The 18,936-nt window shown below is 36.5% G+C and overlaps 1 protein-coding gene across 1 annotated transcript in view; it reads left to right on the top strand.

Annotated features, from left to right (window-relative positions):
- The window catches only part of GPR158 (G protein-coupled receptor 158), a 509,338-nt gene that overhangs the window by 297,013 nt on the left and 193,389 nt on the right, over positions 1 to 18,936 (top strand). The window contains exon 4 of the mRNA XM_066385278.1: positions 10,590 to 10,813. Within this exon, the coding sequence (XP_066241375.1) occupies positions 10,590 to 10,813 (224 nt within the window). The remainder of the gene's footprint in view (positions 1 to 10,589; positions 10,814 to 18,936) is intronic.

Raw genomic sequence — 18,936 nt, 5'->3', positions numbered from 1 at the left:
TATATTCCTTTAGGAGAGTACTTTCATGATTAGCAATTATTTGCTGAGAATTTAATATGGATAAAATACCGTGTTTGGTGTTGAGGGTATGTTGGTCAAATAAGTTTGTAAATATGATATATGTTTGCTTGCTTATAGTTTGCATTGGGTGTGGAGGACAGGCTGTAAGCAGGCTGGGTCCTTATAGCCTAAGGCTTAGTTTTAAGAGTAAGCTTTTCCCCACACCCTTGACTGATTGCATGATGTGGGGTGGTGCACTCTCATGAGGAATCCCATTATGCCTCAGATAAGTGACTTTGTATCAGGGACTTCCTTGTTTGTATATTGGATTAAAAGTTTTAATTTCTACACTATGAAGTGGCGCAGTCTGGGAGCTTGCTCTCTCGGTTCCTGAGATTAGCATTAGAGAGGAGAGCAGAGAAAGGCCACCTGGAGGAGGCCAGAAGAAGCAGCCAAGATGGTGGAGTGCTGAGGGAGAAGCCAGTTAGTGCAGAGTTTGTGAGGAGAGAAGGAGATGGGGAACAGAGGTCAATGAGTCTGGTGAGGTAGAAACCTTTGATTCTAGGAAACTCGGAAAGTCAGTAGCTTTGTGAGCACTGAATGAGTGGGTTTTGGAGCCCAGTGTGTGTTTTTACTCGCCTGCCAGGTACAAGCTAGGATTAAAGGTAATGGCCCACCAGTTCTTGGCTCTGTTGTTTCATTACCATCTGTCCGAATCTAATGCAAACCTGCATGGGCCAGGCGGCTGTGATGGTGGCCGTGGCTACTGGCTTCACAGGTATATAAATTATTGACCTGGTCCTCTAGGGTCTTAAAATTTGAAACCATAATAAACTTAAGGTAACATTCATGTTGGTCAAATAAGTTTGTAAATTGTATATATGTTTGCTTGCTTATAGTTTGCATTGGGTGTGGGGGACAGGCTGTAAGCAGGCTGGGTCATTATAGCGTGAGGCTTAGTTTTAAGACTGCTTTTCCCCAGACCCTTGACTATTGCATGATGTGGGTGGTGCACTCTTATGAGAAATCTCATGCCTCAGATAAGTGACTTTGTATCAGAGACTTCCTTGTTTGTATATTAGATTTTTGTATAAGATTATGTTTGTATAAAGGTTTTGATTTAAATACTATAAAGTGGGGCAGACCTGGAGCTTGCTCTCTCTGTTCCTGCTATCACCATTGCAGGAGCCTCCCTGATCCCCTGCTCTTCATGGGAAAAGCAGGTTTTCTGCTCTTCCCTTGTCTTCTCTTATGGCTTGCCTGTCTTGGTGAGACACCAATAAACAGAATGGTCCACCATCCTCCACTCTGCCATTTCTTTATTGTCTGCCCAAATCTAATGAGAACCTGCATGTGAAAGGCCACAATAGTGGCTCCTGGCCATACAATTCAGTAGATTAATAAAAAGTCCATTATTATTATTTAATAATAGTATGATTTTTACTAGCTGAGTGTAATTTCTTGTCCTAGATAGAGATATATTTTATCAGCATACATTGATAAAATATTTTTGTAACTAGAAGATTATGTACTCATGCTTTGAGTCCTACAGGAAATAATGAGTGTAGAAGCTCTGTCTTTAAATTTAGCTTTTTTGAGCTTTATAAATCAGGTCTCTGACCTTGGTTTTGTTTTCTCAAATCCTTTTTACCTCTTTGTGTCCCTTACAGAATTTCATGATTTCTCACAGATAACATTACGGCAATATTAAAGAGGATGCTTCTCATTATAACATGATACTATTTTATATTTGTGAGTTGATATGATGATAATTTTAAGCACAAAGAATAAAATGGGGTCATAATTTATTTTCTAATAAATTGCCTTTTATCCATGAATATTAAAACATTTATCTAAGCAACACAATTTGATATTACCCATATCAGGAAATACAGAATGGTTTAGAATTATGTCAGTTTCCAACATTATATCTAGTTGCTGCTATTTCAGTAGACATAATGCCTATGAACTATTACTTCTGTCCTACCTGAGAAGGATAATGAAGTGTATGGACTTTATTTTTTCACTTTATGTCCTGCAGTCATGATTTTATTTTATGGCCTGGTATTTTGGGTCTTTTGTAATTTTAATATAGGTTGCAAAATAAAGATTTAAAACCATTGTTTTATTCATAGGGAGCACACAGTTTACTTGTGTATAGCACATAGATTTGTGGAACTATAGCAGTAAGCAGAGTAGAAGAACACAGGCAAATAAAGATGGTCATAAGGGCTTGGAGCATCAAGAAAAGAAGTGAACAGACAGTGGGGATCAATCATGAGATCTCGGTATTGGTGTAAATCTCTGGATAACAAGTTGGTGAAGAGAATAAATAGGCCAGGGTAGGCACCTTTAAGTCCAGCTTTGCATAGAAGGAATGGACTATGTAAAGCCAGTAGCGACGGCCACTATCACAGCCGCCTGGCCCATGCAGGTTCTCATTGGATTCGAACAGTCGGTAAAGAAACAACAGAGCCAAAAACTGGTGGGCCATAGTCTTTAATCCTAGCTTGCACCCGGCAGGCAAGCAAAAAACACACACTGGGCTCCAAAACCCACTCACATTCAGTGCTCACAAAGCTACTGATTTATCCGAGTTTCCTAGAATCAAAGGTTTCTAGCTCACCAGACTTATTCACCTCTGTTCCCCATCTCCTTCCTTCTCCCTGCACAAACTCTGCCCAGACTGGCTTCTCTCTCAGCACTCTGCCATCTTGGCTGCTTCTCCTGGCCACATGGCCTCTTTCTGCTCTCTCCTCTAATGATAATCTTAGGAACCAAGAGAAGAAGCTCCTATTCTGCCCCTATTTTATAGTGTAGAAATCCAAACCTTTAATCCAATATACAAAATAGGGAAGTCTCTAATACAAAGTGATTTCTCTGAGGCATGATTGGATTGTACCACCCCACATCAAAAAGGGTGGGAAAGGCTTAATCCCAAAACCAAGCCCCAGGCTACAAGGATTCTGCCTGCCCACAGCCTGCCCCCAACACACATTAATATCACCTGGGCGATGGCCTCCACATGGGCAGCGCCATCTTTAACAAAGTGAGCATAATATATTTTATCTGCCCAACAGACTATTTAATTATACTGTCTGAAATTCTTGTATTTCTGAATTCTACCTCCCAATATCTGCGTCAACAGGTTGAATCTGGACAAGTAATTTAGTTCTGCAGTAAGTCAAAATTTGGGGGCATTACAATCAATACAAAAGAACCTTGATTTACATGAATAACAAAACATATCTAGGTAGAGGGGGCCATAATTAAGAAATACAGATGAGCAACGAAATTGAATTAGTGAAAGAAATGTACATCTTTCTATCGTAACGGAGAAGTCTGTTTTAGGAAAATGATTTTTCTATTAAGAGAAAAAAGGAAAAAAGATAGCCTATTTTTGTTAATTATATAAATTTAATACACAAAAGAAATTTCAAAAAGAATGTACTCCATTTTGTATATAGAAATTGTTTTTAAGATTTCATTTATTGACTTTACAGAGAAAAGAGAGAGAGAGAGACAGGTGTGCTGCTTCACTTTAGTTCTTTATTGATTGCTTGTTGTAGTGCCCTTGACCTGGCAAACCCAGGGTTTCAAACCAGTGACCTGAGCATTCCAGATCAATACTTTATCCACTGGGCCACCACAGTCTCGGCAAAAATGTACTTTGTTTTTAATTGCAAAATATTTTTTGGTTTTTTTCATCCATGGATATGTTTTATGGAGAGGAACAAATAATTGATCCTTTTTTTAAAAAAAGAAAAATCTTATTTATTTATTTATTTAGTTAGTTAGTTGATGATAGAGCAGAGACAGAGAGAGAAAGAGAGAGGAAGGGAGAGAAAGGAAGGAGAGAGATAGAAGCATCAACTCATAGTTGCTTTATTTAGTTGTTCATTGATTACTTCTCATATGTGACTTGTGGATTCTCTCAACTGCTCATTATTGGTCAAATAAGTTTGTAAATATGATGCATATGTTTACTTGTTTTGGGTGTGGAAGACAGGCTGTAAGCTGGCAAAATCATTATAGCCTAAGGCTTAGTTTTAAGACTAAGCCTTTCCCTCCCTTCTAATACTAAGGTCTTCTCAAAACTAAGGTTTTTCCCCACACCTTTGTGTGATAGAGGATGGTGCATTCTTGTGCAGAATCTCATTTATGCCTCAGATAAGTGGCTTTGTATCAGAGACTTCCTTATTTGTATACTGGCTTAAAGCAGTGGTTCTTAAACTTTTTGAAGTTGGGGCACATTTAAAATTCTACAAATAATTGTAGGCGCATTATATACAAATTTCTGAGAAATATGTTATAATAATTAAGTCAAATATTAAAGAAAAAAAAAGTTCAAGCATGTTTTTATGATAATTAAATGAAATAAATATAACAAAATTAAATGTATTCTGACATTAAAACACTTTCTTATGTTACATTTTTTGAGTTATGTTTTTTAGACTTCATAAAAAAGTGGTATTAAAAAATAAAACTCAGCAGGTCCTAGCGCAGAGGTGTTAAGTTTTTTCATTCTTGTGTTTATGAGAAACATGAGCCTGATGTGTCCTAGTGATTTCTTCCATGTTTGGGCATATATTTGAAAGGCAAACTCTCATTTCCTTGTCAATACATTGAAGAATTTCTCTCTTTTTACTCTTAATTGCATTGAGGATAGAAAATCCTAATTCACATAAATAGAATGTTGAAAATCGTAGTAAAATATTCAAAGTTTTTCTAGATATTGCCACATATTCTTCTTTTATAGAAATCCAAAAGGCTTCAAGAGACAATTCCTTAGGTTTAATCATCAATCCATGATCAGTGGATATAGCTGCCAGTTCTTCTTCTTCTGTTAAGTTAAACCAAAATCACTTGAAACTTCCATGAATGGGTTTCTAATCCAATTGTATTGTTCAGTGTTAAGTGATGGAAAATGCTATAAATTAAATTCTGCCCGTCAGCCTTCAAGTCCTGTTTTATTTACACTTAACTTTTGCTCACTTCCAGAATCAGATTCTTCAATATCATGCTTCATTTTGAGAAATCTGTCCATTTTATTTGGGTGTATTTATCTAAAAATAATATAATATGTTAATAATAAATATAATAATGATGTGTTAACAAAAGAGTGGTATTTCCGTAATGAAATGGCGTAATAGAGTAACTATATTTATTTTTATATCTGGGCACATGCCACAAACCAGCACAGGTAGTAATTCCAGGTCCCAAGTGGGAATGGTGAAGAATTAAGAAAATACGCAGAATTAAGAAAATACAAGTTGGGAGGACCCTGTAATTGCTGCTGGCAAGAACAAAGCACACCCAAAAACCTCATCTTGCTTTATTTATAGGGCAGAGTGGGTCATTAGCAAATCAATGAGATCTTGAACATGTTTCCAAGGCAACCCAAGAATTTTACCAAGTGCAGAAAACCTCCACTATATATAACATCTTAACTTTACACCAAACAAAGGATAGAAGAAACTTGCCTACAATCTTTCCAAGGAACATGGGGGTAGTGTAAACAATCCAGCACCACAGTTAACAGCCTTTTGCAACCTAATCAGGCAAGTGAGGTGGGGGGTTGGGCAGACTGTCAGCTTACAGCCAATTCCCTACACCTCTGTCCCTCAAAAATCTAAACTCCAAAAACCCTGTTGGTTTTTTGGTCCCCAACAGGCACATATTTCTCTGGAATACCATAGGGCGCACCTGGAAATCTTCTAGGGCACATCAGAGTGCCCTGGCACACACTTTGAGAACCACTGGCTTAAAGGCTTTAATTTTCTATACTATAAAATGAGGCAGACCAGGGCCTCTCTCTCTCTCTCTCTTTCTCTCTCTCTCTCAGTTCCTGTTATCAGCATTGCAGAGGCCTCCCTGATCCCTCACCCTCTATGGGAAAAGCAGGTTTTCTGCTTTTCTCTTGGCTTCTCTTGTGGCTTGCCTGTCTTGCTGAGACACCAATAAACAGAATGGCCCACCATCCTCCAACTCTGCCATTTCTTTACCATCTGCCTGAATCCAATGAGAACCTGCATGTGAATGGCCAAGATGGCAGCCCCTGGCCATACATTCATCCTCCCCATTTGTTGGTCAAATAAGTTTGTAAATATAATATATGTTTGCTCGCTTATAGTTTGCATTGGGTGTGGGGGACAGGCTGTAAGCAGGCAGGGTCCGTATAGCCTAAGGCTTAGTTTTAAGACTAAGCATTTCCCTTCACCCTTGACTGTTGCATGATAGGGGGTGGTGCACTCTCATGAGGAATCCCATTATGCCTCATATAAGTGACTTTGTATCAGAGACTTCCTTGTTTGTATATTGGATTAAAGGTTTTGATTTCTACTCTATAAAATGAGACAGACTGGGAGCTTGCTCTCTCTCAGTTCCTGAGATGAGTATTAGAGGGGAGAGCAGAGAAAGGCCACGTGGAGGAGAGGAGAAGCAGCCAAAATGGCAGAGTGCTGAAGGAGAAGCCAGTTTGTGCAGAGAGAAGGAGATGGGGAACAGAGGTGAATAAGGCTGGTGAGGTACAAACCTTTGATTCTAGGAAACTCAGATGAGTCAGTGGCTTTGGGAGCCCTGAATGGAAAGGGAAGTATTTTCCCACTGTGTGTATTTCTTGCCCGCCAGGTGCAAGCTATGATTAAAGCTAATGGCCCACCAGTTTTTGGCTTCGTTGTTTCATTACCATCCGTCCAAATCAAATGCAAATCTGCATGGGCCAGGAGGCTGTGATGGTGGCCGTGGCTACTGGCTTTACACCATTTGTTTCCAGGCTACCAATAATTGTATAAAAGGAAAACTGTCTTGACTAGTTCTTCTAGTAAATCATACTATTTTATATTAACTGGATTATTTTTCTGCCAAGTGATTCAACTAGTCAGGTATTATATTTCTGCCTTACTCTTTCATGTCTTTATTCCAAAAATGGCCTTCTTCATTCTCAATCTGTATTCTTACCTGAATTGTTGAGAAGATTTTATGGAACAAGTTTGGCTTCCACGTTTTCTTTCTCCTCTACTTCAAAATGGTTTTCAACTGGTTCCTCTTCACTATAAAAAACCTACTTTAAAACAATCTTAAATTCATTTCTACTTCTCTCCAGTGTTAGAAGAAAAGTTATCAGTTATTCTTAGAGTTAATTTCTTCAACCAGGCTCTTGATTACATCCAATCCTAACCTCTCAAGTCCTCTGTTAAATAATCTCTCCATATCTTTCCTTAATTTCCAATGCCTCTTTTTGCTGACTGAAGCTATATTCAAATATCACCCATAGTTCAAGAAAAAAAAACCCTCAAACCCTTTCGCTGACCCCTCATTATTCCTGTCAATTGCAAACTTTTCTAGCTTTTCTCATTCAATGAAATATTAATTGAAATATTTTTTTACCTATTTATTCCTTCAGCCCTGATAACTTAATTTCATTCTACCATTTTCTGGAAATTACTGTCTTAAAAGATCAATGAAAGATAAGATCATCATTAAACCTCATAGCCTTTACTTACTTATCATCTTTGACCACAGTCCTGCATGTTCGGTAAATCCACATTTTCTTTTGTGACATAAAAACCTCTGCCTGCCTGGCTTCTTCCTCTTTGTCTCCCCTTATCAATTCCTCACCCACAGACAGGACTCTCTGTAGATTCTTACTCTGACACTGATCCTTCTCCCATACTCCAGTCTTATATTATTTCTCACTTCTTATTATGTATTTCTCTTAGACAATGAGTTGGGCCTCAAGTTTAATTTGTCTGAAATGAAGTTTATCCTTCTCACTCCCTACTTCAGCTTGTCTAACTTTTTAGTTTGTGTGTGACTTAAACTATGTTTAATCTCATCAGACTGATATGATAAACTTAAGTGACTCATATTTAAGACATCCTTACATTATGCCCACAGGCCCTTGAGCTAAATAACAAGTCTTCCTCTTGGTAGGAGAAAGCTTAGACATGGGAAGGTTGTCTTGTTCCCAGGAATGAAGTGTTTCATATAGCAAAATGATCCAAGATGTTTGACTAGTGCTTTTGCCTAGTCAGAGGGATAGCCAAATGGTAAGGAGGGTGGGTCTGGGTAGGAAGAAAGCTAAAAAAGGCTACCGTGGCCAGTCTTTCTTTTTTAAAAAAATTTTTATTTTTAATTATTGTGTTGATATAGTTTCAAGTGTTGACCTGAATAGACATGTCTCCAAAGAGGACATACAGATGGCCAATAGATATATGAAAAAATGCTCAACTTCACTAATCATTAAAGAAATACAAATTAAAACCACAATGAGATACTACCTCACACCTGTCACAATGTCTCTCATTAACAAATCAACACTCATTAAGTGCTGGTGATGGTGTGGAGAAAAGGGAACCCTCCTGCACTGCTGGTGGGAATGCAGACTGGTGCAGACACTGTGGAAAACAGTATGGAGATCCTCAAGAAATTAAAAATGAAACTGCCTTATGACCCACCTGTTCCACTTCTAGAATTCCAAAACACTAATTCAAAAGAAGAAATGCACCCTCACGTTCATTGCAGTGTTGTTTGCAATAGCCAAAATCTGGAAAACAGCCAAAGTGATCATCAGTAGACAAGTGGATAATTTCTTTGTTTTTGAACAAGTAATGCTTTTCTTTAACCCTTTGAGTAGTGAGGTTTTTTCATGCTTGCTAACCCTCAGGAGTGAGCTTTTTTTCAAAAAATAAAATTAGTTCCAGTTCCAGTTTTATTAACTTAAAGTCATGTTTGTTTGATAACTAATTTATGGAAAAAAGAAGAACATACATTTGCCTTTTTTAAATGTTGCCTTACACATTTTTAAAATAAATCGATTGTACTCTGGATGGTCAGGAGACACGAGAACGTACATGAACGTTCATACTACTTCAAAGGGTCAAGGCATAGGTGGATTCCTAGTTCCTCTTTGCATCTCCCATATTTGGAGAGGAAGGGAAAGCTATGATTTACAAGGCAGGGCAAAAGTAGGTTTACAGTTGTGAGTACATGAAACACAGAGTTTATTCTTGTATTATCAATTATTTTATTTTACATATAAACAACCATAAACCTACTTTTACCCCACCCTGTAGATACATTATCTCATTTAAACCCCACAGCAATTCACATTTCATACATTAGTAAACTAAGACCCAAAGCATTCAAGTGAGTTGCCAGCTCTCTAAGGATGGGAACCGTGTCCACTGGACAGTCAGATTCATATACTTTTCCCTGTGTAACAGAATGATGGCTCTTAAAATATATATATATATATATATATATATATATATATATATATATATATATCCTGAATCATCAAAGAAATAGTTAATTATTTTTTAAATTTATTTGTTGATTTTAAAGAGAAGGTAAGAGAGAAAGAGAGAGAGACAGAAAGAGAGAAACATCGATTTGTTCCTTTATGTGCCCTGACTGGGGGTCTAACCAGCAACTCGGTGCACTGGGACAACACCCTAACAACCAAGACATCTGGCAAGGGCTCAGTTATGTATTTGCTATTATAGTTATTGAAGTAAAACAGACAAATATATTTTAAAAGAATTATGAACCTTTAACCAAAGTTGAAAGTAATAAAGACTTTCTGTTAAATTGTGTGTTATTAAAATGCTGTTAATCAGAATAACCTTTTTTCCAAATACCTCAATCAATCAAAGTTGTGTTCTATACTGAACTATGTGGTTGTGTTATATAGCAAACTGGGAGTATATTCACTAATGTCTTTTATGTTGAGTTCAGAGTTGGAAATGGGTTTTATTTGTTTGTTTGTTTTTAGTCTATGGTGTTAATTTGATAATTGTCAATGCTATACTCAGAAATTAAAGAGAATCTTTAAATGTGGGCTTTAGAACTCAGTAAGTTTGATAATTGAGATAGAAGACTTTAACATTAATAGCAGCAGTTAATTAACAGTGCAAAAATGTCCAAAGGGTATGCAAAGTGGGAAATTACATGGCAGCCTGTAAGTATGGATTGTACTTTGGGCAAAGGATGCACCATCATTATGCAAATTGCACATGAATAACTGTCTGTTAAGTACCATTTTATCTACTTTAGACCTAATGAAGTTGGTAGATGAGATTCCTGCTGAATTAAGGGGCAATCAAAGCCTCATTTTGGATTTTGTACCATCTAGGTCAAGATGTTCTAAAAGTGTTCTGTATATTTATTTGGTGCAAGAAAGACACAACTTTTTTTATCCTGTCTTCTGGTTAAGTCTTTAACAAGTATTTATGGAAACATATTTATGGCATATGACTTGTGCAATAAGGAAAGTCTGTCAGTGAGTAGTCAATAATGATATTAAAGCCTTAGAAAGCTATTTCCTGCCTTTGAGGAGTTTTGTTTCCATGTTTGCTAATTTTCCTCAGTTACACTGAGTGACATTTTTTTAAAAAATCAAAGGAACATAAAGAATTTTGTTTGAGTCTAGAGATAAAATAACTCTCTTCTCTAGCAAGAAGGTTGACAAAGATTTTTAATAAAAGGGAAAAGGAATGAAGAGGTGAAGATGTATTTCGACTGTGTACTCAATCTCACCTACTGCAGAGGTGCAATGACACTGTGGTTTTATTTGACACTTTCAGGAAGAGGTCCGGATCACCATTTTGCGGAAAGTGCAAATGATGGATCAGAAGAACCTTTTGTCTGCCAACCCTGCAGGGAGGGCTGCCCCTTCTGTGCTGATGACAGGCCCTGCTTTGTCCAGGAAGATGAGTATTTGCGACTTGCTATCATCTCCTTCCAAGCCTTATGTATGCTGCTCGACTTCGTTAGCATGCTGGTGGTCTACCACTTTCGCAAAGCAAAGGTAAACCCAAGTACCTTGGTTATGATTTTTCTTTTTGTTATGAAGGAACCTCTTTCTTTTTTTAAGCAAATGAAGTGTTCCAAATCCCAGTAGCTTCTCTATTAAGAAGAGATATTTATAAAACAGGATTAGAGTATAAAAATTATATTGTTTTCTCTCCAGGAGAAATAAGAATTAAAAATATGAAATGTCATTGTAACATTTTCTTCTATAGAATGTTTCCCTCTATTAGGCCTGGAGCTCCAGTTCTTTATTGTCTAAACTTTAGACTCTAAAGGTCTCTCTTTTAAGTCATCCCTTTGGCCTCTTAAAGGACTTATTCTTCCAGTACCCAATATATGGTTAATTTCTTCATATCTAGAAAGCTTTGTGACATTTATCAATTTCATTTTTATTTCTTTCAGACATATTTAAAAATGGTAAATAGACTCAACTATTTTTTAGCACATTATACTTCGAAGAATGAATTTTTTCATAACCTTGTATTTGATTTTGCATTAATATCCCAGAATAATAGTGATACTGCAAAAAGCTTATGTGGCTTTTGAGAGAGCTTGTCCCCTGGTTCTGTTCTGAGAAATCAAAGAGGAGTATTAGCATTTGTATGTGTCTCAGTCAGAGGTGAACAAATGCCCCAATGTTCAGGGCAAAGCTTTCTGGGGAGTTGTCACCCAATTAATTATATGTAGCCAGCGTCATGTCAGAATTTGTGGTGTCTTTGCTTTCAGAAATTTATTTGTGCCATTGGAAAGGAAAGCAAAAACCTAAAGTTTCACCTTTACTGAATTCAAATGACCCCCTGTGTTAGCAGAGTTGTACAGATGGTTTAGAGCTCATTACACAGCTCATTAAAAGTATAAATTATTCTAATTAGAAATATAAAAGAAAGAAAACAACTTTCTGTGAATGATATCTATTATAAAACTTCAAGTTAATGTTAAAAAGAATCCCAGTAAACCTCTGTTGAGATTCAGGGAAGATATACCCATTATATTAATGTTATAGACTTAATTATTTTAAATAGTTTTAGCATAAACATACAACACAAGTTAAAATCATACTCTAGTCAGCAAGAAAGTGAAAACAGGCAAATTGCTCTTCATTACCAAATACACATCTTTCTTTTGCAGTAAAATATGTGCTAAATTGTACATATAATAAAGTAGCTGGCAAGTGGAGTTGGAAATAGCTGACCACTGTTACCTAGTAAAATTAATTGGTTTTATAAAGGCCTCTCGCCAGTGGCAGAGCAGGTAGAATTGAAAGGTCTATTTAATAAACTGCTCTGCAATCTCCCTATGTAGTGTAATTCATGTACACAATATATAGCATGTAATTCTTTGTGCATTTTAATTGATTTTACTCATTAATGAGTGCTGTCCTAAGTGGAGTTAGTGATAGATGATGGGTAGAATATTACATTGCATAATAAGAAAAGAAAGACTGTTCTAAACAGATGAATGTCTTAATTTATGTTAATGTTACTTAACATTTCCCAAGTTATCAACCTTGTGAATTTCTCTGGACCTTCACATGAAATGCTACTTTTTAATGCTATCATGAGAATAGATATCTTTACATGCCATTTGGTGAAATTTCTATGAATACAAACTAGTTGGAATACCTAAATTAGACATCTAGTTTAAGATGGTCACCTTTTGACAAATCAGTGAGTTTTCATTGATGGTGACAAAATATAAAGGGAGATATTTTTAAGAAATAAGTTAATAAAGTCAGTGGACATATAAATAAATTTATGCCCAATTTTTCTGATTTTTACCAAGAAATATGACAAAATTTCAGCTAGAATGGAGCAATCTCTTGTCTTTTAGGAAAGAAAGCCCAGTCTCTGAGGTTGTAAGTTGCCCGTGTAACTCTTAAGTCAGTGGACATATAAATAAATTTATGCCCAATTTTTCTGATTTTTACCAATAAATATGACAAAATTTCAGCTAGAATGGAGCAATCTCTTGTCTTTTAGGAAAGAAAGCCCAGTCTCTGAGGTTGTAAGTTGCCCGTGTAACTCAGCAGGGTTGGGATAGTTATATTTAGTCTATTCTAGCACACAAAATAAACACTGCTAGAATACTGAAAGTATAAGTGACGAGATTGAAGTCAAGTGAAAATAAGACAGGGAACGTAACTGAAATCAAGGGTGGGCTTAAGCTGTGAAATGGGTTCCATGAGGGCAGGCACTGTTCTAGCCAGTGCTGGAAAGAAGAGATTTCTTTTTGTTTGTGTGTTTTTTAGAAGTAATGCAAAGAGGAGAAAAAAGTGAGTCATTGTCCATGAGATAAATTGGTTAATTCCTTAGGAGAAACTTGAATATTCCTAGCACTGATTCTTGAAGAAATTTCTCCTGTGATTCTTATACAGACAATATTATTAAATGTAGCAAATGATAAACATTCTTATAAAAAATAGAATAATAATTTTCATAGCTTTGTTTCTGTTAATTTTCCTGAATGTGTGCTCAAGTTGTAATGCTTCAATATAACTCAAGCAAATCACTTCTGTGGGGTATCACAAAGATGGTCCTGATACACAGTCTTTGTTGCTTAGTATTAATGCAGGGATACTTTTAGGCTATCTGGATTAGAGTTGGCCAGTATGTTCACACATGCTACCACAAAGACTACAATAGACACATATGGTCCTCTTTCTCATTTCATCCAGAGTCAACCTGTCTGTCAAGTAAAACTCTGAATGGGTTGTATATGAGCTCTGTTTGCTGTCTTTAGGGCTATCAGTCACTGCCATCATCACGGCCATGGAGATAGGTGCAGGTTCCCAATGAATTTGGACAGATGGTAATGAAACAGCGAAGCCAAAACCTGGTGTTCCATTCCATTATTCTAGCCTCGCACCTGGCGGGCAAGTAAAAACACAGAGCTCAAAAACCCACTCATTCAGCACTCACAAAGCTACTGACACATCCGGGTTTTCCTAGAATCAAAAGCCCCCACCAGTCTAAGTCACCTCTGGTTCTCAATCTGCCAACATGGCTTCTTACTCTCTGCACAAACTGCCTTCTCTCTCCTTCCCCTCCATCTTGGTTTCTTCCTTCTTCTCTTTCTGCACAAACTTTTCTTGGCACGAAAACCCCTCCTCCAGCAACATTAGCATAACAAAGCCCTTTCCCAAGTACGAAGGTAATTAGCAGTTTTACCTGGCAGCACAATTTACCTGGGCAGCAGCCATTTTTAACAAAAGTGAGCAAACCCAGAAAATACAGATTTTACAAACTTATTTGCTCAACACTATCCTATACCTGAAAAATGGGATGACTGCAAAAGTTTCACATAAACTAGTTGCTCTTTACTGAGTTATCCAAAGCTATTCACTGAGTGATACCAAATTTGTGATTATAATCCCTGTCAAAGTTGGATGGCAGCTTTTCCATATTTCTGTTAAGTGTTAGCTGTGTGATATGATAAATATAACACAGTGTATAGCGAACCAAGCTGGGGCTAGAACTGACGTGCTAATAAGGCTGAGGCATCTATTCAGATACATGCTTGAAGAGTTGCTCACTTTCCCATCTACACGGAGGTATCTTGAGGGAGGGCCCCAGAACACATGGTTAGAGAAGGAGCTTGAGCTATAATCTGTGACTGGTTCCCTCTTTTCTCTTAGCCAGCATGTGAACCATACTCTTTAATCCAATTTCCCCAGAATTTATGGTCTGTGGCATCTTAAATACTTTTAGTGTTGGACTATATTTCATTTAGGGCCCATCAGAAATGGACCACTTGGAAACACAGGCCTCTTTTATTTACTTACATTAGACTTTTTTTCTGTGAATTAATGGAAGTAAACATGTTGACAAATCAAAAATAGGAAAAGCCAGTGATCCTGTGCATTTGAGACTGCATGCAAACATGCTGTAATGGTAATAGGTGAGTCTGTTCTAAAATGGAACATTAGGTGATCATATCAAGAGACATAGATGATACAGAAATTTATGTCTTTCAGTTGTACTATTAATCTTCCAGGGTAGTCTAATTATGAGTACCTTTATTTGAGGATTAATAATGCCTAAAACATCAACTTGTAGTTGTTAAGTACCAACAATCATTGGTTAAAGGTTATTTTAATAGTTTACCATTTTAAACAACACAAACTAGATTCCGTTATATTTTTAGGTGAGACTTGTGGAATGATACCCCAAAAAGAAGATTAAATTTTATGCTGTGTAGACATTTAGGGAACTATATAGTTATATATATTTGTCCTTGTGCCCTTGGTTAAAGATTAAATCTGTCAATAAACTGTGAAAGATTTTGAACCCAGTGAGTTCTTCTCAAACAACAACAATTTTAAAATAGTATCTTAAAGATCCTAAACATTAAATATTTTGAAATTATTTTACATTCTTTACCAAATATTATGACAAGTAACATATTTTTTGGTTCACTATTCTGAAGAGTGAGTGTAGTTTCTTAGAGCTTAATACAGTAATATTCAAGTGTTAGTACAATTTATTTTCAAATAAAAATTTCAAAGAGAAAAGATTCCTTGGTAGGAGCATTTAGTATTTTCACATCATTGTACAACCATCACCACTATTCATTTCTGAACTTGTTTATCTCCCAAACCTAACTCTGTACCTATTGAATAACTCCCCATTCCTCCAGCCCCTGGTAACGTCTCTTCTACTTTCTGTCTCTACAAATTTGTCTTTTCAGAGCACCTCATATCAGTAAAATTATACACTATTTGTCCTTTTGTGTTTGTCTTATTTACTCAGTATAATGTTTTAAAAGTTTGTCCATGTTTTAGTATGTAACAATCTGATTTATTTCAATTGCTGAATAATATTCCATTGTATGTGTTTAGCACATTTTGTTTATCAATTCATCTACTCATAAATATTTGGGTTATTTCCACCTTTTTGCTATTGCAAATAACACTACCACGGGCATCTGAATGTTAGTGTCTGAGTCTCTGATTTCAATTCTTTGAATATAACCTAGATGTGTGGTATTGCTGATCCATAGGGTCATTCTGTGTTTAACTATTTGAGGAACCTCCAAACTGTTTTCCACAGAGGTCAGACCATTTGATACCTTCACCAACAATTCATAAGGGTTTCAGTTTCTTCACATCCTATTATTATAGTCAAAATCTTCTTACTCAATGTCTTATGTTAGTGACCATGAGCTAAGAGACTAAGTATTCTAACTATCCTTTCTCTTTAAAATGATGGATTTGATGAGGTAACTTCTTTTTTGTGTGTGACAGAGACAGAGAGGGACAGATAGGGACAGACAGGCAGGAGGGAAGAGAGATGAGAAGCATCAATTTTTTGTTGTGGCTACTTAGTCTTCTTTAGTTGTTCATTGATTGCTTTCTCATATGTGCCTTGACTGGGGAGGCTACAGCAGAGCAAGTGACCTCTTGCTCAAGCCAGTGACATTGGCTTCAAGCCAGAGACCTTGGGCTCAAGCCAGCAACCATGGGGTAATGTCTATGATCCCACGCTCAACCCAGTGACCCCGCACTTCAGCTGGTGAGCCCACGTTCAAGCTGGCGACCTCAGGGTTTCAAACGTGGGTCCTCTGCACCCCAGTCCGATACTCTATCCACTGTGCCACCGCCTGGTCCAGTGATGAGGTAACTTCTTAAGAACTTTCAAGCACTAGGATCCTATAATTCTTTGAATCTGGGAGATTCAGATTCCTAATCTGATATATTAATTGTATAGAAAGAATAGCTATCACTGCTGAGACTCTTTCCACTGACTAATGAATTGTAGACTTAAGTATCATTGGATCCAGAGAAATATTTTAGAGGGGTTAAAGAGTTTGGAAGATAATAACATCAATAATAATAACCATATTTATACTCTAAATTCAAGCCTGATTAATGTAGTAAGAATCATATCATACTAGCTAATGTGAGATGAGTTTTTTATATCTTGCCTATATGTAAAGACTCATTCATTGAAGGGACATCAGGACTATTCCAAGCGTTAACAAAGGAGAAATTATCACAACTTTAATTCTACACTTTTGTCCTTATAGGGGATAAGGAAATAAGAACTAAGTAAAAGTTATATCAACTATAATGTTTGATTTTGATCATGATGCCTGATATCTGTATAATTTTTTTCTTTCTATGAACTATATTTAAACATATGCATGGGAAAAAATATGAAATGCTAAGCTTGACAGTTGTAGAAGTAAAATCATGCTTTCTGAATTAACTTTCAGCTGATCTTCCTAAGGCTGGAAGAAGTCTAAATAGGGCCAGCTCCAGTATTACAATTTGGTGTAAGGCAGTGTGATCAAAGAAGTGTGAGCTAAGCTGTCCTGTTCCAAGCATCAATACCCTCATCCCTGAAGTGTTAGGGCTTCACATATTTGGGGCTTGAAAGCTTTCCAGCCTTTAAGGGCTTCCTATATAAAACACAAGTCCTCTTGCTTAGAATCAGTTGTCATTCTAATGATAAGTAGAACTTTAGCTAAAACGTGATTGCTCCCTTCTGTCCGGTTATTGGAGCACGGTGTAATGAAAGTTTCTGAGGCAGTGAGTGGATTTATTCTGAAAAATAATTGCTATTGGCTAACTTTAGCAGCCATATATAGTAACTGGGAAACCAAGGACATACCTAATACATACTTGCTTTTTTTTTCTTTTTTTAAAATTAATTTTAATGGGGTGACATTGATAAGTCAAGGTACATATGTTCAGAGAAAACATCTCCAGGTTATTTTGACATTTGATTATGTTGCATTCCCATCACCCAAAGTCAAATTGTTTTCTGTCACCTTCTATCTGGTTTTCTTTGTGCCCCTCCCCTTCCCCCTATGCCCTCTCTTTTCTCCCCCGCCCCGTAACCACCACACTCATCCACTGTTGGTGAGAATGTAAGTAGTTCAACCATTATGGAAGAAAGTATGGTGGTTCCTCAAAAAATTAAAAATAGAGCTACCATATGATCCAGCAATCCCTCTACTGGGTATATACCCCCATAACTCATAAACTTTGCTATGTAAAGACACTTGCAGCTCCATATGCATTGCAGCATTGTTCACAGTGGCCAAGACATGGAAACAACCAAAAAGCTCTTTAATAAATGATTGGATAAAGAAGATATGGTACATATATACTATGGAATACTACTCAGCCATAAGAAATGATGACATTGGATCATTTACAACAACATGGATGGACCTTGGTAACATTATACTCAGTGAAATAAGTAAATCAGAAAAAACTAAGAACTATATGATTCTATACATAGGTGGGACATAAAAAAGAGACTCAGAGACTTGTTCTTTTTTTCTAGGAGTTTTGGTCTCAGGGGAAATAGTGGGGGAAGAAACACAACCAATACAGGATGTGAGAGGGCTTTGGTGCTAAGCATGACCATGAAACTGGTTAGTCTAGAGATAGCCTTCTTCTTGAAGGATTATATCAAAGCCAAGGTTTTTATGGAGGATAAACAGCTGTATCTAGCCAAGATATAATAGATTTAGTAGGAACTATCCCATTCCATATTTTACTAGCCAGTTCTCAAGTATTTGGAACTTGACACAATTGGAAATGTATTTTGACAAGTGCTTTTCCCTAAATAGTTGAAGGTAAGTGTATTTTGAATAAAATGTAATGCTTTGAATTTTTTACCTTTTTCAAATCTTTGCTTTTCTTCTGACAATATGTGTGATGTATATTAATAAAAGTGCCAGAAGAAATTTGAGCTTAAAAATTATGGCCTCCTTTTTTAGCATACAACACGCACCTCCCACCAATGTATTTTGTCAATAAGAAAATATTTTATGAGCTCTGAGTAGAGCTCAGTCCCTAGTTCAAATTTAGAGTTCCAGGTCTTTTCTTTCTGTTGTTACTGTGGAAATTATTTCACTCATTTGTAGGTTACTTTTTCTTAAAACTATTTTTATTAGCAATTAGGAATATCTAATCTTTCTGGTCACAAGGCTTTCCAAATTATTAAGAGTGAGCTTTAGAACTAATATTACATTTAAATAATTAAGATAAAACTAAAAGGCAAGTTGAAAAAGGTGTTATGATATGATAGTGAAGGATTAACTTTCTTAACCTAAAAACAAACAGACCCTCTTCAAAATCGATAAGAAATGGAAAAGTACCCAATAGTT

Source organism: Saccopteryx leptura, chromosome 5 (assembly GCF_036850995.1).
Source record: "Saccopteryx leptura isolate mSacLep1 chromosome 5, mSacLep1_pri_phased_curated, whole genome shotgun sequence".
Classification (NCBI taxonomy): Eukaryota; Metazoa; Chordata; class Mammalia; order Chiroptera; family Emballonuridae; genus Saccopteryx; species Saccopteryx leptura.
Note: the sequence above shows the minus strand (reverse complement) of the source record. Positions and strands in the feature narration are given on the sequence as shown.